We start from the raw sequence: 24,488 nt of genomic DNA on the forward strand, positions 1-24,488 counted from the left end.
TTTTTTCACATGAAGAGGCTTGTATCTTTACATTGCATCGACTAATTAAGAAGGCACAATAGGTCCCGATTTGTATACATATTTTTTTACAATTTTAACAATTATAGCACAACAGACATTATGAGGCAAGAGTTATAGAGCAAGTTATATTTAAAATTTGTAGTCTATTCACTGGGATATAATTCATAGCCTTTCAGAAGATGGAAAGAGTGAATCAAATTCCAATCTCTCTTTTTTGTTAACTTAGATATTAAAATTTCTATAAATTAATATCGATAAATTAATAAACTCGAATAAATAATGTTTTTGTTCAATTTCGACTTAGGATCAATGTGGTAAATTGATAATTCACTAAATTTATAAAATAATACATTTTAAAAAAACACAAACACATAAGTTTCACTTGAAATATAAATTAATAATCTCCTAATATATCAAAATTATATATATATATATATATATATATATAACTTAATTAAGAAGCCTTTGTAAAATATGACCCCAATGCTATTTGTTTTTCTTGAAATTGATGTCTCTTTGGATCTCATTTATAACTTTTCTTTATATTAAACAAACCACTCATAGAGTAACTTCTCTAGTTTCAGGAATTTTGTAATTTTGTATTGTTTGGCATCACCTTTTTCAATGTTGGTTGATAAATAGACCTCTTAATCATATTTGATATTGTTACTTGACTTATTTGCAAGTTAAACTTTTTTGACACTCACTATTGTAATTGCTTTTAGGTGCAATTTGGATTTTCTATGTTGTACTCACAAAATACTTTATGCATTTCTTTTGTCATTGTTGATTTCTTTATACTTTTAAGATGAGAAGCCATTGTGTTTAATTTTATCATTTGTGATATTGTATATTCTTTTTATAAATGTTTTTGTATGACTTAATGTTCATGAAGTATATTAATTAAGTTGACATCAAATGTGAGTTTAGGTTGTTACAAAAATGGATAGATTCATGACTTTTATTTAATACAACTAATTACACTCATAACTTGTTTTGGAAAGAAATACATAGAACAATGATATATCGTAATTCAGTAATTATGTAATATTCATATAATCACAATATACAATACATGTGTTAAGTTCTATATTTTAAAAAAATAAAAAATACTTTGATAAATTAGTTTTTTATTAATTAATGATAAATTAATAAATTATTAATTTATCGATTAAATGATATCTTAATTAATTAATAAATTTTTTTGATCCTAAAGATATTAATTTGTAGATGTTTTAGTGTATGTTCTAATTCCACAATATTGCATTGGCTAAAAAATTGTGGATTTTCGTGAGCCTACCCTTTCTAAAACATTACTTCTTTTCTATTAACTAATTTTCACTTAATGTCTTATTTCTCTTTGGATTTATTTATGCAATGTACTAATAAGCCATTTAATTATTCAATATTAATTTATATCATGACATTATCAACTACAGATGGCAACAACGCATATAGACACACACACATATTTTGTAGAAGAGTAATTATAGCCAAAATGAAAGAAGCTGTGGCTTTTGTTTCATTATGGTAGACAACAGAAAGAAAATCTAAATTCAAACAAGTGCAGCAGCTCATAATTTTTTTTATTGACCAGCTGCATACTTGGACTAGCAGATTAAGCGAAAAAAGAAAGAGAAAGACAAGCAACAACTAGGAAGCAGTAGCTACTGTGCCAAAGCCAAATGCATCATTTCGTTTTTGGGGCATTAATAAAAACAACTCTTATAGAGAAGATGTTTTCAAAAATAGTCCTCTTTATAATTTTAACTATTTTTAATCAAGTTGAACAAAACTACCTTTAATGAAGATATAAAATTACAAGCCATGATGTTACATACCATGTACAAAAATATGTTACACGCCATGTACAATAACATGTGACACGCCATGTATAAAAACATGTGACACGTCATAGTTAGGTTGTTACATGCCATGCACAAAAACATGTGACACACCATGGTTAGGTTGTTACACACTATGTACAAAAACATGTTACACGTTATGTACAAAAACATGTGACATGTCATGGTTAGGTTGTTACACGCTATGTACAAAAACATATGACACGCTATGGTTAGGTTGTTACACGTCATGTACAAAAATATGTGACACATCATGGTAGGTTGTTACACGCCATGGTTAAGTTGTTACACGTTATGTACAAAAACATGTTACACGCCATGTACAGATACATGTAACACATCATAGTTAAGTTGCTACATGCTATGGTTATGTTGTTACACGCCATGTACAAAAACATATAACACGCCATGGTTAGGTTGTTACATGTCATATACAAAAATATGTTACATGTCATGTACAAAAACATGTGACACGTTATGTTTAGGTTGTTACACATTATAGTTAGGTTACTACACGTCATGTACAAAAACATGTGACATGCCATGGTTAGGTTGTTACATGTCATGTACAAAAACATGTGACACACCATGGTTAGGTTGTTACACACCATATTGAAGAAAAAATATTATTGTTACACGCCATGTTGAAAAAATATTGTTGTTATACGCCATATTCAAATACATTTTGTGACACTTTAATGCCTAAAATGTTGTTGTTACTTACGAACCAAAATTTCAAATCTTCTCAACTCTCTTCATTTTTTTTTGACAATTTGGCATCGATTAAAGTATTTCTAATATGTTTTCATAAATCAAAACACAAATTTTCTTATCTAAAACACCTATTTCGACTAAAAATCGAAAAAAAATTTTCTTTGAAAACATAAGTTTATAAATTTCAAAATTTTGAGTTTATCGATGTCTAGGTTCCGAATTGATACAATTAAAAGCTATTTCAAACATCTGTGATTATTTCTACCATTTTAGTTTAATCCAAAATACCTAAAAATCAAAATTTTCAAATAGTCACCCACCCAAGCACATCAAAACCATCGCTTGGTGTCTTGAAAACGCAGGAAAGAAAAATCTAAAAACGTGAGAGAAAGAAATCGGGAGCATAACAGATGAATGCCGAAGAGAGAAATCGATAAAAATAGAGAGAGTGGGATGGCGATGAGAGAAATCGGAAGCATAAATGGGGAGAAATTGTGATGAATGATTTAATTTATTTGAAATAGATTCAATGGTATTTTTGTCAAGTTATGGCTAAATATGGTTAAAAACAATTAAATTTATTTTGATGGTTATTTTTGAAATGTAAGTTATTCTTCATAATTTCCTCTTCTTATTTTTTCTTGCTTGTTTCTTGGGGAAAGCCTTATGTGCTCTTTCAAGATAGGGAATTAGCCTAGCTGTTCTTCCCGAGCAAGGTCTCAGGGTAGAAGAAGGCATTTACTGACATGCCCCCATCGATGCAAAAAGTCTACCCTGTTATATAAAAGGATGTTGGTAGACACAAGAATCCCATCAAGGATGACACTTCCTCTGGCTATCCAATGCGTCCCATTGGATAGATTCATGACTTTTATTTAATAAAACTAATTACACTCATAACTTGTTTTGGAAAGAAATACATAGAATAATGATATATCGTAATTTAGTAATTATGTAATATTCATATAATCACAAAATATAATACATGTATTAAGTTTTATATTTTAAAAAAATTAAAAAATACTTTAATAAATTATTTTTTATTAATTAATCATAAATTAATAAATTATTAATTTATCGATTGAATGACATTTTAATTAATTAATAAATTTTTATGATCCTAAAGATATTAATTTATAGACGTTTTAGTGTATGTTCTAATTCCACAATATGCCATTGGCTAAAAAATTATGGATTTTTGTGAGCCTACCCTTTCTAAAACATTACTTCTCTTCTATTAACTAATTTTCACTTAATGTCTTCTCTCTTTGGATTTATTTATGCAATGTACTAATAGGCCTTTTAATTATTGAATATTAATTTATATCATGACATTATCAATTACAGATGGCAACAATACATACACACACACACACACATATATATATATATATATATATATATATATATATATATATATATATATATATATATTGTAGAAGAATAATTATAGCCAAAATAAAAGAAGCAACAGCTTTTGTTTCATTATGGTAGACAACAGAAAGAAAATCCAAATTCAAACAAGTGCAACAGTTCAGAATTTTTTTTTATTGACCAGCTGCATACTCGAACTGGCAGATTAAGAGGAAAAAGAGAGACAAAGAGAAGCAACAACTAGGAAGCAGTAGCTGCGGTGCCAAAGCCAAATGCATCATTTCTTATTTTTCTTGTTTTGTTTCTTGGGCAAAGCCTTATGCACCATTTCAAGATAGGGAATTAGCTTGGCTGCTCATCCCGAGCAGGGTCTCATGGTAGAAGAAGGCATTCACTGACATGCCCCCATCGATGCAAAAAGTCTGCCCTGTTATATAAGAGGATGCTGGTAGACACAGGAATCCCACCAAGGATGACACTTCCTCTGGCTCTCCAATGCGTCCCATTGGAGTTCGAGAGATGATATTCTCTGAAAACTTTTGAATGTACTGCAAGCAAGGAGGACAACAAGTATAGATACTGCTAATTAACAACACTTAAAACGTAATACAGTTTGAGGAACAAAAACTTGCATGCTGTAGTGTAGCCTTTCCAGCATTTATGAGTTCTTGCCATATACTTTTTAATAATATGAAAATCCTAGCAACCAATATACTTATTTGTTGTGATTTACTTCATAATTCTCCTTGGATATCCTTTTTGATTACTCTGAATGATATGATCATGCTGATAAACTTAAGGACTACAAGCATGGGAGGAAAAATATATATATTTTACATCTTCAGTAAGGGGAGTTCGGATGAACCAAGGTGCAACAGAGTTGACCCTTATGTTGTCCTTTGCCCACTCACATGCCAAGTATTTTGCAAGGTGGTTCATGGCTACTGCAAATAATGGAATGGCAACCTAAATTCTCAATCTTGAACGATTACTCAACTATATGCTTGCAATAGAGGTTTTATTTTCCAGGGAAAAAATATATATATATGTATATGTACACACACATACCTTTTGTTACTCCATATAAAGATCCAAAACTTACTGATACCACACCAGCAATCGAAGAGAGAAAAACAATGCTTCCTGCCCCTGAAGCTTTCAAAAGAGGATAGGCAAGTTGGCACAAGTTGTAAGCAGACTCAAAATTGGTCCCCATCATAAATGAGAAATCTTCAGTGGTGATGTCTGGAGTCGGCTTTAAAATAGCTGTCCCCACATTGTTAATCTATAGCCACACCAATTTGGCATTTATATTGATATTTGAGGATACTAGTTTGGCATTGTTGCAATCACAAATGTCGTCTCATTAGCAAAACTCAGGAGTCGAGACACTATGCAGAATGAGAGTTTGATGAACTTCCAAAAAATAAAGTGAAGGAAAATGAAGGAGAGTAAAGAGAATGCTTAAGAGCAGCAAAGTGAAGAAAAAATAGAACAACTTCTTCATTCATATCAGTTTGCTACTTAAAGCTTAAGTACAGGGAATAAAAAGAGAACCATAAGACATGAAATTAGAAACTGAAAACTACCCACTAAGTAAACTCAATAGATAACTGATCCATAATTCTAAGTGGTAGACTAACATGTGCCAAGTAGGATAACCAACAATAACTGACTGCAACATAAAAAATAATACTAAACTTAAATGAGTCTTATGCACCAGCATGTAGTATCTGCTGGCTGCTCAGACAAACACTAGCAACAATTAAAGAGATGCATTCCAACTTCAACAGAGTTACCAGAAAAAGAAAAGAATCAGAATGGATGTTTACTTACCAGGATGTTGAGTTTTCCTCCAAATTCAGAGGAGACAGTGTTTATTAGCTTCTCTCTTTGGGCCTGCGATGATACATCACAGACTGAACCAGTAACCTGGAAACCCTTCGCTGCCCAGTCAAGTAAGCATTTGTTGAGGTCCGTTTCAGTCCGGGAGCATGTGTGTATTCTTGCTCTCAGTCCAGCTAATTCCTCTATGATAGCATGCCTGGTTGCAGTATTAATTTGTGATGAGTAAAATATTAGCTCCGTCTTGGCATAATCCAAGGAAAAGTAAATTAATGTCTTCACATCAGCATGTTAATTGTAATATAAGCCTTTAACAATTTCCCCTAGAATCCAATAAATGAAATCAAAATCGTCTTGGTGAACCGACCATCACAGTCACTTTTAGCAACACAAAAATCTAATTCCTGTTTTTCCTTGATTTACAAAATCTTTTATCGAATATAATGATCTAATCACCAAAACAGATCACTTCATCACTTCATACCAAGCGCCCCTAGTTAAAAAGTCGCATCTAATTAAAATGTATAAACAACAAAGCACAAGTTTTTATTTATTGTTTTTGTTTTTGTTCCAGAACCTGTCTCAGGATTTTATTAACTTACTCAATCCACATAATGCTTTATCGCATTCAGAACTGTATAGTTCTGGGTATACATAAAAGGTTTTGTCATTGTCAATAAACATATAACTAATTCTTAAGTTGTTGTACCTAAGTGAATAGTCAATGAGGGAAGTAAAGGAGAAGACAATGTCAATGGCCTGATATATATGAACCGTCCCCCAATTTCGAGTATATTATATATTGAAAGGTAAAGCAGCAAGAAACGAGGTGTAGTATCAAATTAACAAAAGCAGAAGGTAAAAAGAAAGAGAGGGAGAAGAGAGAAAGAGAACCCGATTCCTTTGGTTCCACCAGTAACAAGTGCAGTCATGCCTTGAAGACTCCATCTGTTGTCCTTCCTAGAGTTATCTGATTGAGCCATTCTTACTTCCATCTGTTGTCCTTCCTAGAGTTATCTGCTTAAGCCATTCTTACTTCTCTCTCTCTCGGCTTGTAGTTGAGATATATTAAGTATATATAGACAGTTTCTTCCCACGTAGGTCATTGCTGACAAAAGATTCAATAGGAAATTAAATGGGGAAAGGACAGCAGTTGAGTAGTTGTTTCCATAATGTGGTCACAATGAGTGGCAATTTTAAACAAATAATATATTAATGAAAAATTGGATAGATTCTAATAGTACTTGCTATTTTAATTCAAAAAACGTGTTTAGTAAGTTAAAAGAAGATTTACGAGCTTGCCCTGTGAAATGAGTGTGGAATCATTTTTCAAGGTACCATTCAGATTTGGTTGCTCGTTTCAACAAAGCCCAAAATATGCAAATACGGTTTATAGAGGATCAAAGTTACATACATGCTGGGTTTCTTTGTTTAGGCATAAAAACAAAGTTCAGGCATATGAATGGGCTTGAACTAGCCTTCTCAGGCTCTGGCCTTGGCCGACCCATGACACGTCTAGTTGAAAGGAGTCTTATTGTAAGAGTCTTATACATGGCAAATTGCGAAGTGGGGTGGGTGGTGTTCAATTTCTTTTCAAGCTATGTTTGATGGGAAGAAGAGGCCGTTCAGTGTGATCCCTCCATCGACGTAAATAATCTGCCCTGTTATATAAGAAGCTGCAGGCAGGCAGAGAAATGCCACCAATGACGAGACTTCCTTTGGCTCTCCGGCGCGTCCCATCGGAATCTTAGTGATGAAAGCCTCAAGTGCTTTTTCATCATGAAAAACCTACGAAGGAGAACGGAAAACAATCGTAATCAGCTCTTTCAAAATTGGAGAATGTGGAGTAAAGTATGCTTTGACGAAGCTTTCCCAGTTTTCTAGCAAGGACAATGTAGCATTTGGTCTGCTAATGTTAGGTTGGCCTGTTGCCTCTTCTGCTAAATAGCATTTTTCTAAGTTCTTGTCATGGTGCTAAAGTGATCCCACATGTTCATCTTTTCTCCAACAAAATCACTTTTATTTTTATATTGGACGATATTCGTGCTGGCTAAGTCCTATTATGATCATGCTGAATGATGATAAGCCTAGGGAAAGCTATTTACAGGTTCAGCAAGGGGAGTTCTGATCAGTGAAGGTGCAACAGCGTTGACCCTAATATTATCTCCCGCCCACTCACATGCAAGGTGTTTTGCAAGCTGGTTCATGGCCCCTGAAACAGATACATGATATTCAGGGAAATGGCAAAAAATTTAAGGTCAAACCTTCAATTTCGAAATGAATTTGTGCATATATACTTGCAGTAGAGGTAGTATATCAGGCAAGAGAGTTACCTTTGGTTGCTCCATATGTAGGCAAAGTTCTTACTGGTGTTAGGCCAGCAATTGAAGAGAGAAGCACAATGCTTCCTGCCCCTGAAGCTTTCAGAAGAGGATGTGCAAGTAGGCTCAAGTTATGAGCTGATTCAAAATTGGTACCCATGAGAAATGAAACTTCTTCAGCCGTTTCCTCTGAAATCGGCTTTGCAACAATGGTTCCCACATTGTTTATCTGCAGTCGCACCAAACATCAGAACCACGAATTTCACAAAAACTCAAGAAATTATGACACCCAGTAATTTTGGAAGGAAGTAGGAAAGCAGATGATGATAATCACCAGGATGTCAAGTTTCCCGTTGAATACAGAGGAGGCAGTGTTAATTAGCTTTTCCCCTTGGGCCTTAGACGAAACATCACAGGCTGAACCAGTAACTTGGAAGCCCTTTGCTTGCCATTCAAGTAAGCACTTGTTGAGCTCGGTTTCGGTTCGGGAGCATGTATGAATTCTTGCTCCTAGTCCCGCTAGTTCCTCTACGATAGCATGCCTGATTGCAGTACTTGGTGTCAGTCAAACAGCAGGTAAAGGAGCAAAACAGTCCCCAATATCAAGAATAAAGCAGCAACAAAGGGCTGTGGTCTTTGAATATATAAAAAATGTTATATATTTTCATGTAAAAAAGTCCAAGAATCAAAAGAGAGAGAGAGGGGGAAGAGAGAAAAAGAACCCGATTCCTTTGGTTCCACCAGTAACAAGGGCAGTCATGCCATGCAGACTCCATCTGTTATCCTTGCTAGAGCTATCTGCTTCAGCCATTCTTACTTCTCTGTCTGCCTCTTCCTTTGTCTGCTTGCAGTTGAGATATATTATGTGTGGCACATAGTTGCCTTCCCACATTCGCCATTGGTACAAAAGATTCCATAGGAAATTAAATGGGGGAAAAGGACAGCAGTTAAGTAGTTTTGGTTCCACACGGCAGTCACAATGTATGGACAAGGGCTATAGTCAATAAAGAATAAGATACCGTTGTCCATATCCCATTGTGCTTGGTAATACCAATAGCCATTAGACCTTGCTTTTAATTAGCTCTCCTTCATAATTATTTAGGTGCATAAGGCATTACTAATTACTCAACAATTAGGGAGGTAGTTGATTTTCTTTTTCATCCATGTTTAAGGAGTAATAACAGAATAATTAACCAACCATTGGTCAAGTTTTTATTGTTTAGATAAATGTTTGACAAAAATCATATGAAAAATTATCACCTAGGAAAGTGGTTGCTCCAATCACTGAATTTATTATTATACTACCTGTAGGGATGAGCAAACCAAACTAGATTAATTATCCATTCAAATCAAATACAATTTTGGTAAAATGGTTTGGTCTAATTATATCATTGGATCAATTGATCTAAAATGTTTAGTCTAATTAGTTTTTTGGTCAGTTCTTGGATTTAAAATTTTTGAGCCAATCCACTCAAAAAATACGCTAATTATATATATATATATTAATATATAAAATATATTTTTATATATATTAAGAAAATGGATAATAAACTTAATTAATAATGTCACGATCCAAATCGGGGAGCTGTCATTGATGCACGAGCCCAGCAGGCAAAACCCACGAGATCTTAGCAAGCGTACAAAATTTTGGATCAAATTAGAACATATAACACATAGCCAAGGGTTTTCCACAATTGTATATTCATAATATAATTTAAATTCAAATACATGTCAATTACCCCTTGGTGTCATGGGCCAAAATTTAAGCTCAACCTCGTGTGACCTTGAATTCTGAAAATAAAACTTAAGTAAGCCTATAAATCATGAACCCATATTCTCAACCCAAAAGACATGCCTAATAAGTGGTGGAAGATCCATGTTTATATATCCAAGACCCACTTCATCTCTTATTGATGTGAGATCCATGACATTTTACCCCACCTAATTATGTAATACTTTTGTTGCACTGGCTCTTTACTTGTAGAGGAGAGGGACTCTTACTCTAATTCAGGTCTACCTTGACCCTTATATCTCTCATGGGGCCCCACATTTGTGAATATCTGAGTTTGCTTTGATACCACTTGTCACAAGCCGGAACTTAAGCCCACCCTCTTTACCCGTAGAGGAGAGAGACTCTTACACTAGTTCGGGTCTACCTTGATCTTTGTATCTCTCATGGGGGCTTACATTAGTGAATATCTGAGTTTGCTTTGATACCACTCGTCACAAGTCGGAACTTAAGCCCAACCTCTTTACCCGTAAAGAAGAGAGACTCTTACGCTAGTTCGGGTCTACCTTGATCTTTGTATCTCTCATGGGGGCTTACATTAGTGAATATCTGAGTTTGCTTTGACACCACTTGTCATAAGCCGAAACTTAAGCCCAACCCCATATGGTCTTAAACTTTAAAAATAGAGCTTAAGTAAGCCTATAAATCATAGATCCATGTTTCTAATCCAAAAGACATGCTTGATAGGTGATGAAAGACCCATGTTTATATACTCAAGACTCACCTCATCTCTTACTGATGTGAGATCCGCGACATTGGCACATAGTTCATGCTGTTTCTGAACCTACACAAGCCATACATTGGCTAACAAGGTGGTTGGTCTCATACAACTCTTAATACAATAATAACATAAATTGACATGATGCCAATACATGCTGAAAGCTAATTCTGAAGTGGAAAACCCATAGTCAAACATAGCAGGGTGGATATATCAAAATGGAGACTTACCAAATGCCAAAATTGGTTTGTTAAATGATGGCCCTAGCCACACACTGCCCAATGACTTATTTATCTGCACATGCTACAATAAAAGGGTGAATTATCTAATAGTAAGAGGTGCAAACAACTCAAATATATTGGTATAGATAGTCATACACACACACACACACACACACACATATTACACCATCATGCATACAAAATGTTCTAACAAACATTTCCAATATTAGGGGTATATCATTCATCCTTAAGAGTATTCCATAAATTTCTCAAATCATATGGATACCATTATATGTCCGTAAATAATGCATATCAAATTAGGCTTATTTATGAAGCCATTACAAATTTGATCTTCATAGGCACACCATATTTGCCAATGTGTCATATTAAATTCAAATTTATCTCTATTTACTCGAGGTCATAACATATCACTCATATTTCAAATCATAATCATAGAGTGATCATTCTTGGACATAATCAAATCACACATGTTGGCTAATCGACAGAGTTAAATCACGTTCAAGTTTAAGTCGTTGGTGGAGCATTAAATCACGCACGTGCCGAAGCAATGGGCAGAGGATCAGATCACGCTTGGAGTTGAAACATTCGGTGGAGAACAGATCATGCTCAATGTTGAAACAATTGACAAAGAATCAAAGTCATCATTTAAAGGTACTCGACAAATGGCATCAAGTGGGACTAATACCACTATCCCTTTAGGCATAGAACAAAGTCACAACAATAGGACTCCACTCAACCTTAAATCAAACCAACGTCCGAAATTCTCCTCATCGAACGGAATATAAATCCACAATCAAGGCCATCATGCCTTTGATATCACATATATCCACCATTTCACATCAAAGATTATTCTTAATGAATTTCAAATACTATCTAGCTCAATACCATTTCTAAGTGCTCTCAATTCTCCAAGGCATCAGATATTCATAATCCTCTAAGAGGTTAATTGTCTAGAGTAACTATTCCTAGACATTCCTCATAATTCACTAGACTTCCTAGTCAAGGCTCAAACATACACCGCTATCCACCACTATGTGGCTTGCGCTATGGCACACACATACACAACATTTATATCATATATATATATATATAATTTATTAATTTAGACACATCCATCTAGGCATTTATATACGTACATAATATTTTCGTACCATGGTAGTGCATCATTCAATGCGTGATGCATGACATCCATTTTATTTAACAAATAAACCCACTCACAATAACAGTCGAAGGCACTTTTTCATAACCAAGCTCAACTTCTAGCCTCCAGCCATTGCCTAGCTCACCAATAAGTCAATAGGTTCAATTTCCTCTTGAACAAATCAAAATAATAATTATTTCCTAGCTTTCAAAATTTTTCAACTTTTCAAAAATAAGCTTTATTCTAACTTTTCATTGTTATAAAACCTATGTTCCAAATCTAAAGTTTAAAAGGCTTAAATCCTTACCTTAAATGTTAGATTACCCAAATCTTAACTCCAAATCTCCAGCAAAATCAAGGGAGAATTATACCTGCGCTAAAATGAATGGGTTTCAAAATTCTAAATCAATTAAATCAAAAATCAATTGGTAAAAATGCTTAACCTTACCTCTAGAGTGGCTTTCCAAGCTTTAATCCACTTTAATTGAGCCTAAAAATCAAGTTGGGGCCCTAGGGTTTTGGTGGGTGGAGAGAGAAAGGAGTTTGGGTTTTGTTTTAAATTGAATGGAATGCTAAGACCCTTTTTATTTTTGCAATTATATAGGGATGTATTGATACATTTGCACAATTTTCCTTCAAATCTATCAATACATGGAGTCATGTATCGATAGTATCGTTAGATTTCAAACAGAATGCTTTCTGCCTGAAATCTATCGATGATTTGAGAATCTATCGATACTTTTTCCACTGAATGCCTCCTGTTTCAGATCTATTGATACATTTGAACAATGTATCGATAGATGTTCATCTTAGTTCAAATCTATCAATACATTCTTTGAATTTATTGATACATTTGAACAATGTATCGATAGATGTTCATCTTAGTTCAAATCTATCAATACATTCTTTGAATTTATTGATAGAAAATGTCTAGATTGCTTCATATTATTTTTCCAGCCAAGAATGTATCAATACACTTTCCCTTATATAGACATTTTCAACACTCCAACTTAAAAAAATCCAAATCTTAACATCCCAAATCATTCCTTGTTTAAATCACACCTTAAACAACTAGTATAACTCATAATTCTTACACATATATTCTCAAATACAAGATCAAATCTCAAACTTTAAGCTTCATCATATATGACTCTCGAGTAAAAAGAAAGAGTGAGAAAGCAAAGAATAAATGAGTAGCCACACAAATATGATTGACAATTAATGTCTGAAAATACGACAACAGGAATAGAAAGCAGGGAAATGACAACTAACAAATTAGCAAATATGATCCTATATGCTGCTGTGCCACAATAACATGACTGAAAATGATAGTGAAGATCATCAATTATTATATTTTAAAAGTGACAGATACAGGCTGTAGATTATACTTTAATCTCTTTATAAACATGTGAAATTTTACGAAAATGTAAATGAATATAATTGTCTTTCTTTACTTTTATTTTTTAAGTAGTTAATTGATACTTTTCAACCTTTTTTTTAGATAGACATTTCATTTCAACGAAGAGAAATTTAAATCAAATTCTTGTAAGAGTACAAGACAACACCAGTAAGTTACTATTTAAACCCATATCAACTTAAAAGCCAGACTTTGCAAGAAAACCACCCAGCAAAAGTATCACATTCATTCCTAGAGAAGAATCAAGACAGAACCTATACATCAATTCAATCAAAACTCAAATCCTACCCCATCTATGCAAAAACCTGATTCAATCAAAGATCAGCAAACAATATACTCTTCAATTAAGTAATACATTTATTATCACAATCTTTGTGAGATCAACTCACATAAGAGATGATGAAATTGTTCTAAGCTTCCTTGTAACTAACATTCGGATAATCAAAAAACAGATCAAAATCTTCTGAATTTATTGCACTATCTTCCCTTCTCACATGGCATCAAAGTCTATTATCAGGATTGTTACAGCTTTCAGTACTGTGACGAAAAATCACCATAGACTCATCTTAAAAAACTCACAAGTATTGATGTTGTAATTTTTCTTTGATTTGTGCTTATTGTCTCCAATTGTTTGTTCATTGAATCTATAACTTTATACAAGGCTTTCGTCCCAAAATTTTTTTTTTCTAATTCCGTCATTGATGGTGCACTTGTGATCAATATAATTGTTTCATATTGAAAATAGTGGAATATAGTACACACGGAACTCAATCATTCAAAAAGACAAAATCTTATTCATTATTTCAAGTTTTCGTGTTCAAGTGTTCTTCAGTATATATGTACGTGTAAGTCCAATTTCTTTATACTTAAATAAGTCTTAATTCTTTTATTTCAATTAATTAAATCTCTTTATTTTTATTTTTAGTCAAATAGATCTTTATAGTTAAGGATTAATTTATAATTATCATTAATCAAAATATCACTTGTTATTTTATGTTCATGTGATACTGACGTGACGTTGATGTAAAGGGTGAAAATATTACATAATAATGTCAACATGTCACATTAGTATGTTACATTATTATTTATTATATGTTAATATACCACATGACATAGAATGAAAAGTGATATTTTGACTAATAATAATTAATAATAAAAATTTATTTGACTCAAAATAAAAAAGATAAAAACTTAATTGAACGTAATGAGAGAATAAAAACTTAATTATTTAAATTTTTTGAATAATTCAAGATTTTTTTAAAATAGACCTTGGCATGTCAAATTAAATCACTTCCTATCCTTAGCAAAAGAAAATGAATGCAAATATACAATGCATTCGGTAGCTTAAAAATAATGGAAGAGAAAGAAAGAAAGAAATTCAAAGGCGCTTTCAATTTCTTAGTTGTAATCACATGCCCCACCACTTTGTTTTGCCAGTTTCGTACAATAATTCAGCAAGTAGATGATCAGCCTTGCAATGCTTTTTCATGCATATGGGAAGGAGAAGCCATTCACGTCACCCCTCCATCAACACAAATAATCCGTCCTGCTATGTAAGAGGCTACCGATAGGCATAGGAATGCCACCAAGGAAGACACTTCTTTAGGCTCTCCAATCCGTCCCAAAGGAGTTCTTGAGATTACAGATTTCAGACATTTTTTCTTCTTCGAAAGCCTGCAAGGGAGAGGAACAAAGTTTGAGATTATAATTTGCCTGATCTAGAATTTTTCACTGGTGGATTAATTTATGCTACATATAAATGGCACATTAATTAGAAAATTGATCTTATTACAGCTTTGGTAAGAGGGGTTCTAATGAACGCTGGCGCAACACAATTAGTCCTTAAATTGTCTTTTGCCCACTCACAAGCTAAAGTCTTTGTAAGTTGGTTCAATGCTCCTGCAGATTGGGAGGATCACACCCTTTTGAGGCATTTTTTTTTCCAATTTAGAACGCCATATTTGTTGCAAAATTATGGATGTAAAAGAATCTACCTTTGGCTGCACTATAGAAGGATCCACCTATATTTATTGATATAACAGCAGCCATTGAAGATATGAAAACAACGCTTCCTGCTCCCCGAGCTTTCAGATCAAGGGGATGTGAAAATTGGCACAGATGAGATGCAGATTCGAAATTCGCACTCGTTAGAGTTGAGAACTCTTCAGCGGTGAACTCCACAGTTGGCTTCCATAAATATACTCCGACATTGTTTATCTAGAGACAGAAAACTGGCATATATAAGAACCTAATTCCATCATGTAGAAGTTTTCTGAATCTGAGCAAATCTAGTTGGACTTACGAGGATGTCAAGTTTCTGATTGAAAAGAAAGGAGACTGTGCTCACTAGTGTTATGATTAAATCAATACAGTAGAATCATGCATGCAGAGAAGAAGATGTAAAACAAAACAAAACAGAGGAGCTTGGTTAATATTGATCATATCCATTAACTAAAGAAAGATACATGAATATATACATTAGATGCATGGTTAACACTTGTACAAAACTACCAAGCGTTTACATAGGATTAAGATAAGCATGCAATGCTTACACGTTCAAGGACATGTAGCAGCAAACAAGACTCTGGCTTTTGAAACCAGTATAACGAAGCAAAACGGACACTTGTCCAAAACTTAGTTAAATAGAAAAACAACACTCAAGCTAGTTTTATCTCAACAACTAGCTTTTCTCGTTGTGCTCCGGGATGAAACATCACAGACTGAGCCTGAGACTTGGAAGCCCTTCTTCTCCCATACACTTAAACATTCTTTAAGTTGTGTTTCAGTTCGAGAGCATGTATGTATTCCGGCCCCCCAAACGTTGCCAATTCCACCACAATGGCATACCATCTGCTGCTGTTCTTCTTTCTGCTCTCTGCCTCAGCCATTTTCCTCCCCTCCGTCTTTCTATCTTCCTCTCTTACTCTGTTAAGAAGACTAGATAAACTATTTATAGATACCAGATGCAAATTAAGAACCAACTGTCAAATTTCAAACGTTCAACACTTGACTCTTGTAAAGCAAAAAACGTGAAACGAAAATTGTCTTTTAAGACTTACCTCTTCTAGTGAGAATTCAAGTATGCTTTCTTGCTTCAAGTTTTTGTTACTGAAAATGTTTAGTTTGCCTAGTTTACTTGTCCAGTCCAGTCCTTACTAGCCCATTTGATTTGAAATCTTCCCATACCGGCCCCTAAACTTAGCAAATAATCATTCTTAAATTTTAAATGAACGATAAAAACAAAATCAAATGACCCAAACTCAAGCCGAATCATGAAGAACATGTCATAAATTTCAACTACAAATTCTTGCAACTCAACAACTTATTTTTTTCCAATTGTCGTAACGTGCGGGTCCGGGAACCCGACCGCTATACGATGAACTGTGAAAACTCACTAAAAAATTTAACTAGGAGTCGCCACCAATCTTTTTTTTTATATTTTACTAGGTGTGATTGGCCACCTATTTGACTCGATTCTAATCGATGAAAATTTAAATTAATTTTAAGCCCACCGAAAAGAACCTTAAACCGGTCTATAATTTTCTGGATCTAGGTTCGGGAGTACGGTTGCGCCCGGGGAAGGATTAGCACCCCTCGGACGCCCATTCCATGAACGGTACCATTTTTAGATTATCCTATTGGGCTTTAATTTTTAATTTCACTAGATTTCCTTAATTATTATTTTTTATTTTATCTCCTATTTAACCTAAAATGGAATGCGAATGGGTGGTGAGATGAAATGCATGACGTGAGATAAAAATGCCGGACAAATAACCTTTTATCGAGGATATTTTCCGAATCCGCCCATCATACTGGTGGGACTCGGGATATTCTCTCACCTAAGGAATTATCCGAGAAACTCGCCTTCGCAAATTCGACGAATAATTCCCGTCATCGGGGTCATCGTACGTTTTCTTTTTAAAATAATATTTTTGTGCCTAATGAACCTAATTCGGGCAAAAGCCTTTTATTAAAGATGGTTCTCGAGCCCTCTCATCATACTGGTGGGACCCGAGGACATCTTTTCACCTAAGAAACTTTTCGAGAAATACCCGCCTTCGCAGGATCCCCGCAAGATCCCATCATCGGGGCTTGAACTCGAAAACCAAAAATATTGATATGCAATGATATGTATGATGCAATATGTATATGCTATGCTAATGCAATTATTTATTTTTTATTATCATTAATTATTTTTATTTTATTATATATTTTATTATCCTATTTCCTATTCTTATTTCTTATTATTATTCTTATTATTATTTTTATACTTTACATTTTTTGTTCTAAGTTCTTTGTTTTTCATTTATAGTTAGACAAATTGTTTATAATTCTGTGTTATTTTAATGAATAAAAATTATATATTTTTTATCGTACTATATATATATTTTTATATTTTTATTTTTATTATATTTTTTATAAGCGATTTTTATTCAAACCTAATGCCTAAGATCTCACTTCATACATATATTATTATTATTGTTTTTTTATTTTTTTTTATTTTTTACATTTTTTATAGTTTGTGCCATTTAATATTCAATGCTTAATTTTAAATTAGTTGTTTTTTATTATTTTATTATTTTATTTATTTAATGTCATGTATATTGTATTTTCACAAATTAATTATTTATTATATGTTTGAATTATTATTATATATTTATTATTTTTATCAAGTAATTTTTTGGTATAGTCAAACTTTTCATTTATTAAGAATCTCGGAATTTTGAAAACGAGACCCTCCCATCATACTGGTGGGGCCTTGATTCGGATTCCGAGCCTAGGGAACATAAGCTCGGGATTGCGACTTCTCGCATCCCGATCGATTATCCCATCATCGGCATCAAATTGAACAGTTATCTTATCTATATTAAATAGTTCTTTATCTTCTTCTATTTTGTTCTTTCTCCATTTATATAGAACTACCTTTTTACCTAATTTGATTTTTCCACATTTTTGTTTCATCATATTTTAATTCTAGTTCTCCCTAATTTATTTTCGCTCTTATTATCTCTACATAAATTTTCATGACTATGAATCTCATAAATATGTTCCACATTTCATCTTTTCCCATATTTATATATATATTTTTTAAAACAAACAATCCGCTAAATATTATATGTTCTTTAGCTAAATTAATACTCTAACGAAACCAATTAGCTTCCTCTTTTTTTTATTTTATATATATATATATATTTTAAGTCAAACTTAGCACCACAAAATCAAGCCAATATATCTATAATAAAAATGAAAAATTTACCTTGTTATGAATAGCCACTCCCTCCAACACCGAAACAGTGTCGTTTTGTAATCAAAAGGGGTTTTGGGTGAGTCAAAACGGTGCCATTTTTAACCTTTGGACCCTCCCTCTTTCTTCACTCACCATTCTTCTCCCTTTCTCCTTCTCGCCCGATCCTCACTGTCGCTGGCACTGCGTCACTTGCAGATCTGGTGTCGCGCCAGCCGTCGCTCCTCTCTCTCTGGTGCCGCGCCAGCCGCCGCTCCTCTCTCTCTTCTTCCGTTCGGTGCTCCTTCTTCTTGCGCCGGCAGCAGAACGCCTCTCCCTCTTTTCTCTATTTTTCTGCCCAGCTCTTCTTCTTCATTTTTCTGGTTCTCTGGTTGCTTTTTATTGCTTAGAAAGCTGGTCCCCCCTTTGCTGCAGGTTCTCCCCCTCCCATTTGCTGCAGGTTCTCCCCCTTTGCTGCAGGTTCTCCCCCTCCCATTTATACCCGACTTCTGGGCTTTGGAGGGGGCGCTCCACTACCCTGCCAGACGCGAAAAATTCGTGTCTGGCAGGTGAGAGAGGTGCCTGGCAGGGTGCGTCCGCACCCTGCCAGTCGTACCTCTCTCCTTTTTTCATTCTTTCATTTTTTCATTTCATTTTTCACTCTGTTTTTTATTTTAAATTTAGTGTCTACACCAATAAATAGAGAACTTTTACTCCCTTTCTGAGGATGAATTCAATAATAAAATTTAATTTTTATTTTTCAAACTTGTACTTGAAAATAATAGATTTTTCATAAGGAGATGCTTATGAAATTCCTCTATTTTGCTTTTGTTTCTTTAATCAAAAAGAAAAGTGATTGCTAAACGTTAAAAGAGATGTTTATACTAACCCTGCTTATTTCTTAATAAATTCCTAATATAAGGAAATATCCTAACATAGGTCTAACTATTTATAAAATAAAACAGTAAGAAACTTTTTTTTTTCATAATTTGAATTTTATAAATACAGTAGCACAAATGTCATTTTGGGTTAGTGTATTACAACATACATCTCTATCTTTTTTGTCTCGGAAAAATGAGAGAAATAAGGGTTTCGGTCTTTCTTGTAGAACATTTAAGCCTGATAAGATTAAGAGTAATATATACCCGTTTATTTCACCTACAAGAACTAAGAAAAGCATGCCAGACTGCAAATTTATGTCGTACAACAAAATTTGCTGGTCTTTTCACTCAATTGGGAAGAACACGAATCAATGAACGTCAAGCTCCTGCTCGTTCAAAGCTGTTCATCACAATTCATGATCATCTGTCGGCTTTTTCCTTTTTACGGCAAAAGTCTAGCATGACAAGATGTTTGTCTTGAAGCCCAAGGACTAGAAATTAAGTTCCCATGAAATTTATCGAGCTTTCGATGAAGAACAAGTCACCAGGGAAAGCCAACATCTACTTGCTTGGTAAAGAACAAATGATTACACCTATACAAATATGATTGAACATTAATGTCTTAAATAGGACAACAAAATAGAAATCGCTTATTAAAACTCCAGGTTTTGGGGTCAAATTAAATCCTAAACCCATCTCTTTGTTCTTGTTCAAAGTCTTGCTCTTGGGAAGAAGAACCCATTTGCTGTCACCCCACCATCAACACAAATAATTTCCCAGTTATGTAGGAGGCTGCTGGAAGGCATAGGAATGCTACCAAACGGGCAACCTCTTTGGGCTGTCCAGGGCGACCGAGAGGGGTTCGAGAGTTCAGAGCTGCCAGAAATTCTTTGCTACTGAGAATCTGACAAGAAAAAATGGAAGTAATTCAATATCACAGTTTCAATATATTTATTAATCCAAGAGAAAAGCATGGTGAAGAGATGTTCCTGGTTCAACAAGTGGGGTTCTAATGAAATAAGGTGCAACACAATTGCTCCTGATATTGTCTTTTGCCCACTCACATGCCAAATTCATAGTCAGCTGATTCACTGCTCCTGTATAAAGATATTTGACCAAAATTTACACTTAGCAAATTAAACTGCATGCATTAAAATTCAGGATTACTAAGATTTAGTTTTTCTCCGAAGTACCTTTAGTTGCTCCATAGATAGATCCAATATTGAGCGAGAGCACACCAGCAACAGAAGAAACAAAAACAATGCATCCAGCTCCTGATGCTTTGAGAAGGGGATAAGCAAGTTGGCAGAAATGGAAAGCAGATTCAAAATTGAATCTTAGATTACTAAGATTTAATCTAAGCATGCTTCCTACCATCTAGTCTTTACACTTGAAAACTTCACATAGAAGAGATAACGAGTCAACCTTAGGAAGAAGTTAACTTACAAGGATGTTGAGTTTTCCGGTAAAGAGAGGAAACTTTGCTCATCAGCCTTTCCCTTTCAGCTGGAGAGGCTACATCACAGACTGAACCAACAACTTGTAAACCTTTCGTCCTCCATTCTTTCAAGCATTCATTCAGCTGATCTTCATTGCGCGAGCACGTATAAACTGTTGCCCCTAGCGCTGCCAACTCTTCCACAACAGTATGCCTAAAACATAATTTAATACGACATATTGGAGCAACAGATATTAACTGAAAGAGCAATCTCATGACTACAGAGGGAATAGAGAAGGAAACTAGCCATTACCCAATTCCTTTTGTTCCACCAGTAACAAGAGCAGTTGCTCCTTTGAGAGACCATTGGCTGTCTCTACAGCTTGAGGTTCCATCCCTTGCCATTTCTCTCTCTCTCTCTCTGTCTCTCTTTCACTCTCCGGTCAAGAGCTTGATGTTCAGTACTGCAGCTTTTTGGAGCTCAAATTTGGGAAACAAGCGTAAAGAACAATATAGTGACAAAGCCCAATGCCAGTCAACTATCGACGAGTACAATTAAAAATATACAACGAAAGACTGCTAGCTTGTCGCATATGCCGATGGTGGGATTCATAAAGAAATTGTGAGAAATAATTTTGTTTATTTAAAAATATATTTTATTATAATTTTAATTAATTTATCACATGATTTGACAATAATACTTTTTAAATAATTTCAGACAAATTAAAATAATTTTAACTTTTTTTATTCCGCTATATAGATAAAAATTTTAAAATTAAATCCTGATTTCTCTTACCAAATACTGTCTATCTCATCATTCAGCTCTTTCTCGTCATCCCAAAAAACAGATATGACATTAAAGTAGGTATTTTAGGTTATTAGATTTATTGGTTTATTCATAGAACTCTAAAATTGAGGATTTAAAATTGAGTAGATATATTTATAAATTAGAACACTATATGACTTTGGCAATTTAAACCTAGTTACGAGCAGGTAAATCAATTAGTTATTAAGTATTACATTACTAGCTTTTAGGCATCGTGTTACTAGGTTTTTAGATATTGCGAGACTAGTTTTTAATCATTGCATGACTTAATTATTGCGTCTCTGGTTTTTAGGCATTACGTGACTAGTTTTATGTACTACGTGACTGATTGTTAGGCATTGCGTGAGTGATTTTTTAGCATTGCCTAAGTCATATAATGCCTTACTGACTAGTCATACAATGCCTTACTAACCAGTCATGCATTGCCCATCAACTAATCACGTAATACTATATTAACCAGTCATGCAATACCTAAAAATTAGTGATGCAATGCCTTAAAACTGGTAACCTAATGCCCCAAAACCGGTTACGCTATGCCTAAAAACCACTAAAACTATTGAATTTCATTCAACAAAATCAACAACTTCAAATAATACACTATATTCCATTTAACAACATAATCAACGAATATACTTACTTGACCAAGAATGCTCGAAATGCTTAAAGGTTTTCCTTCTTGTATCAAAAACCATTCTAAAATGCTTAAAAATGCTTAACATGCACAAAGATTTTTCTTCGTGTATCAATAACTACTCCAAAATATTCAAAATGCTTAAAAGTTCTTTTTTCTGGCAAGGAATACTCTAGAGATGAATGTTTTGGCCAGAAAAGTTCAAAGGATATGAGTCGATTTGAGATGCGGATCTAAACATATAAGTTGGTTTCATTAAAGGTAATTTTGTCTAAAATTAATTTTTCTTAGCTAAAAATAATTAAAATTATAAATAATGCTATTTTCGAAAATACCTTATGTATAAGGGGTATTTTTGAAAAGAACCCTTGATAAAAAAGGAGCAATTGCTAATAAACAATTATGCCAAATTCAACACAATCAAATAAGGACTAGAAAACCCTGCCATAAGTGCCTAACCAGGCTTTAACAAGTTAATTAACTTGTTCCTGGTATCAAAGATTAGATGAAATATGCTTTGCAAACTGAAAAGATATGGTGGGTTAGGAATATCTAGCTTTAGCTATAAAAATTTGGCACTCTTTGCGAAATGTTGGTGGTAATATGGCACAAAAAGTGGTGTTCTCTGGATATGCTTAATAATGGAGAAATATGGCAATGATCAATCTAATTGGCTTCCATCCATTGCTCGACCTTCTAAAATGTCATCGGCTTGGCGAAGCATAATCAACATATCGTCCATCAAAGAGGTTCAGGAACTTATAAGATTTCATGCATGTCGATGCCTCATTGGTAATGATGCCCTTCTCATTTTTTGACTTGATAAATGGGCTTTGGAAAATGAAGCTCTTTGCTTCAAATATCCTAGACTTTTCTCTATTGCAATGGACAAGGGGGCATAGGTGCATGATATTTGGCACAATGGCAATTGGTCTATCTCTTTTTGACGCAACCTTTTCTCATGGGAGGTTGAGTTTTATAGCGAGCTTCGTTCATTGTTGGGTCACATTGTTCTTGTTCTGAGCAAAATGGATAAACTTATATGGAAGTATAACTCTAGAGGTAACTTTTTAGTCAAAACATTTTGCTCTTTACTTGATGCTAGTTCTAATAGTCAAACTTCATGGCTCCACTTTGTTTGGACATTATCTGTCCCCCTAAGTTTCAAAGCTTCTTATGGCTCGCTACTATTGACTCGATCCCCTTCAAAGCCTTCCTTCACTTGAGGGGGGTGGACTTCAGCTCGAAGCAACTACATTGCACTTGGTGTGGTTATGAGTTAGAGACATGCTCACACATCCTTCTCACATGCCATTTTAATTGGACAACATAGGGCCTTGTTCTTTAATACTAGAGGATGTGATGGTCCTCTCTTTGTACTATATCATCCTTTTTGCAATCTTGGGCTGGTTGTGCTTTGGTGAATCACACACACTAGCGGTGGATGATAGTTTGTTGTGTCACGTTTTAGTCTTTGTGGTTGGCTTGTAATGAGTTGGTTTTTAATAGCAAAGTATGGAATGGGTCTGCAATATTTTTTTTTATTGGAATGCGATCTATGCTCTGGGTGCACGCATGTGATGGCATTGATGTGGTTGATGATAATGGCTAGTGGCTCGAACCCCGACACACATATATTACACGGTCCCTCTCTCCACTCGCAACTAGGGGTCTCTTGGATACCTTTATCTGAAGATGAGTTTAAATTCAAAGTGGATGGCTCAGCAAAGGGTAAACCAAGCCCAGTAGGATGTGGTGGAGTACTATGTAACTCTAATGGTTATGTTGTGGGTAAGGGCGGATTTAGAAAATTTTTTAAGTGGTGTTATAAGTAAAATAATAATAATAATTAAAAAATTTTTAATCAATTCAAGATCTGTCGAGAGAGCACTTAGATCAAATTCAATACAACTTTGCTTAGAAGATTATTGAGTACCATCATTAGTAGAATTATATTCTTGTTGATCAGGATTTGAATGTTGTAAGACAATTCCTTGTATTTTAAAATTATCTTTTCAAGACTTATTTATACATAAACCTG

The 24,488-nt window shown here is 34.1% G+C and overlaps 2 protein-coding genes and 1 pseudogene across 3 annotated transcripts; all 3 read right to left on the reverse strand.

The window, feature by feature from the left end:
- Window positions 1-4,033: 4,033 nt before the first annotated feature.
- LOC18590624 (tropinone reductase homolog At2g29290-like) lies at window positions 4,034-7,376 on the reverse strand. Of its 2 annotated transcripts, XM_088809595.1 has the most exons (6): window positions 7,234-7,376; window positions 6,714-6,927; window positions 5,811-6,018; window positions 5,043-5,259; window positions 4,812-4,918; window positions 4,034-4,522 (listed from the first exon to the last, which is right to left on the reverse strand). In XM_088809595.1, exons 2-6 carry the CDS (start codon window positions 6,812-6,814, stop codon window positions 4,304-4,306), a joined length of 852 nt encoding a protein of 283 aa, XP_088665721.1. In that variant the 5' UTR covers window positions 6,815-6,927; window positions 7,234-7,376; the 3' UTR covers window positions 4,034-4,303. The 2 variants fall into 2 exon arrangements, with proteins under 2 accessions (XP_088665721.1, XP_088665722.1); XM_088809596.1 differs by lacking the exon at window positions 4,812-4,918.
- LOC18590625 (tropinone reductase homolog At2g29290-like) lies at window positions 7,196-9,022 on the reverse strand. Its single transcript, XM_007016259.3, has 5 exons — window positions 8,863-9,022; window positions 8,475-8,682; window positions 8,153-8,369; window positions 7,925-8,031; window positions 7,196-7,607 (listed from the first exon to the last, which is right to left on the reverse strand). The coding sequence occupies exons 1-5, from the start codon at window positions 8,949-8,951 to the stop codon at window positions 7,413-7,415; spliced, it is 816 nt and encodes a 271-aa protein (XP_007016321.2). The 5' UTR covers window positions 8,952-9,022; the 3' UTR covers window positions 7,196-7,412.
- A 5,910-nt stretch (window positions 9,023-14,932) lies between these two features.
- On the reverse strand, window positions 14,933-21,432 carry LOC18590627 (tropinone reductase homolog At2g29360-like; annotated as a pseudogene).
- Between the last annotated feature and the right edge of the window lie 3,056 nt (window positions 21,433-24,488).

Source organism: Theobroma cacao, chromosome 9, assembly GCF_053813885.1.
Source record: "Theobroma cacao isolate CCN51 chromosome 9, ASM5381388v1, whole genome shotgun sequence".
In the NCBI taxonomy this organism is placed as follows: Eukaryota; Viridiplantae; Streptophyta; class Magnoliopsida; order Malvales; family Malvaceae; genus Theobroma; species Theobroma cacao.

What these genes read in the sequence shown, in the direction of transcription:
- LOC18590624 (XM_088809595.1), bottom strand. Translation starts at nt 6,814, where the DNA reads ATGGAAGTAAGAATGGCTCAATCAGATAACTCTAGGAAGGACAACAGA. An exon ending in GAGGAAAACTCAACATCCTG is followed by an intron (nt 5,260 to 5,810) that starts GTAAGTAAACAT and finishes GTGTGGCTATAG; the next exon opens with ATTAACAATGTGGGGACAGC. An exon ending in TTTATATGGAGTAACAAAAG is followed by an intron (nt 4,919 to 5,042) that starts GTATGTGTGTGT and finishes CATTATTTGCAG; the next exon opens with TAGCCATGAACCACCTTGCA.
- LOC18590625 (XM_007016259.3), bottom strand. Translation starts at nt 8,951, where the DNA reads ATGGCTGAAGCAGATAGCTCTAGCAAGGATAACAGATGGAGTCTGCAT. An exon ending in ACGGGAAACTTGACATCCTG is followed by an intron (nt 8,370 to 8,474) that starts GTGATTATCATC and finishes GTGCGACTGCAG; the next exon opens with ATAAACAATGTGGGAACCAT. An exon ending in TACATATGGAGCAACCAAAG is followed by an intron (nt 8,032 to 8,152) that starts GTAACTCTCTTG and finishes TATCTGTTTCAG; the next exon opens with GGGCCATGAACCAGCTTGCA.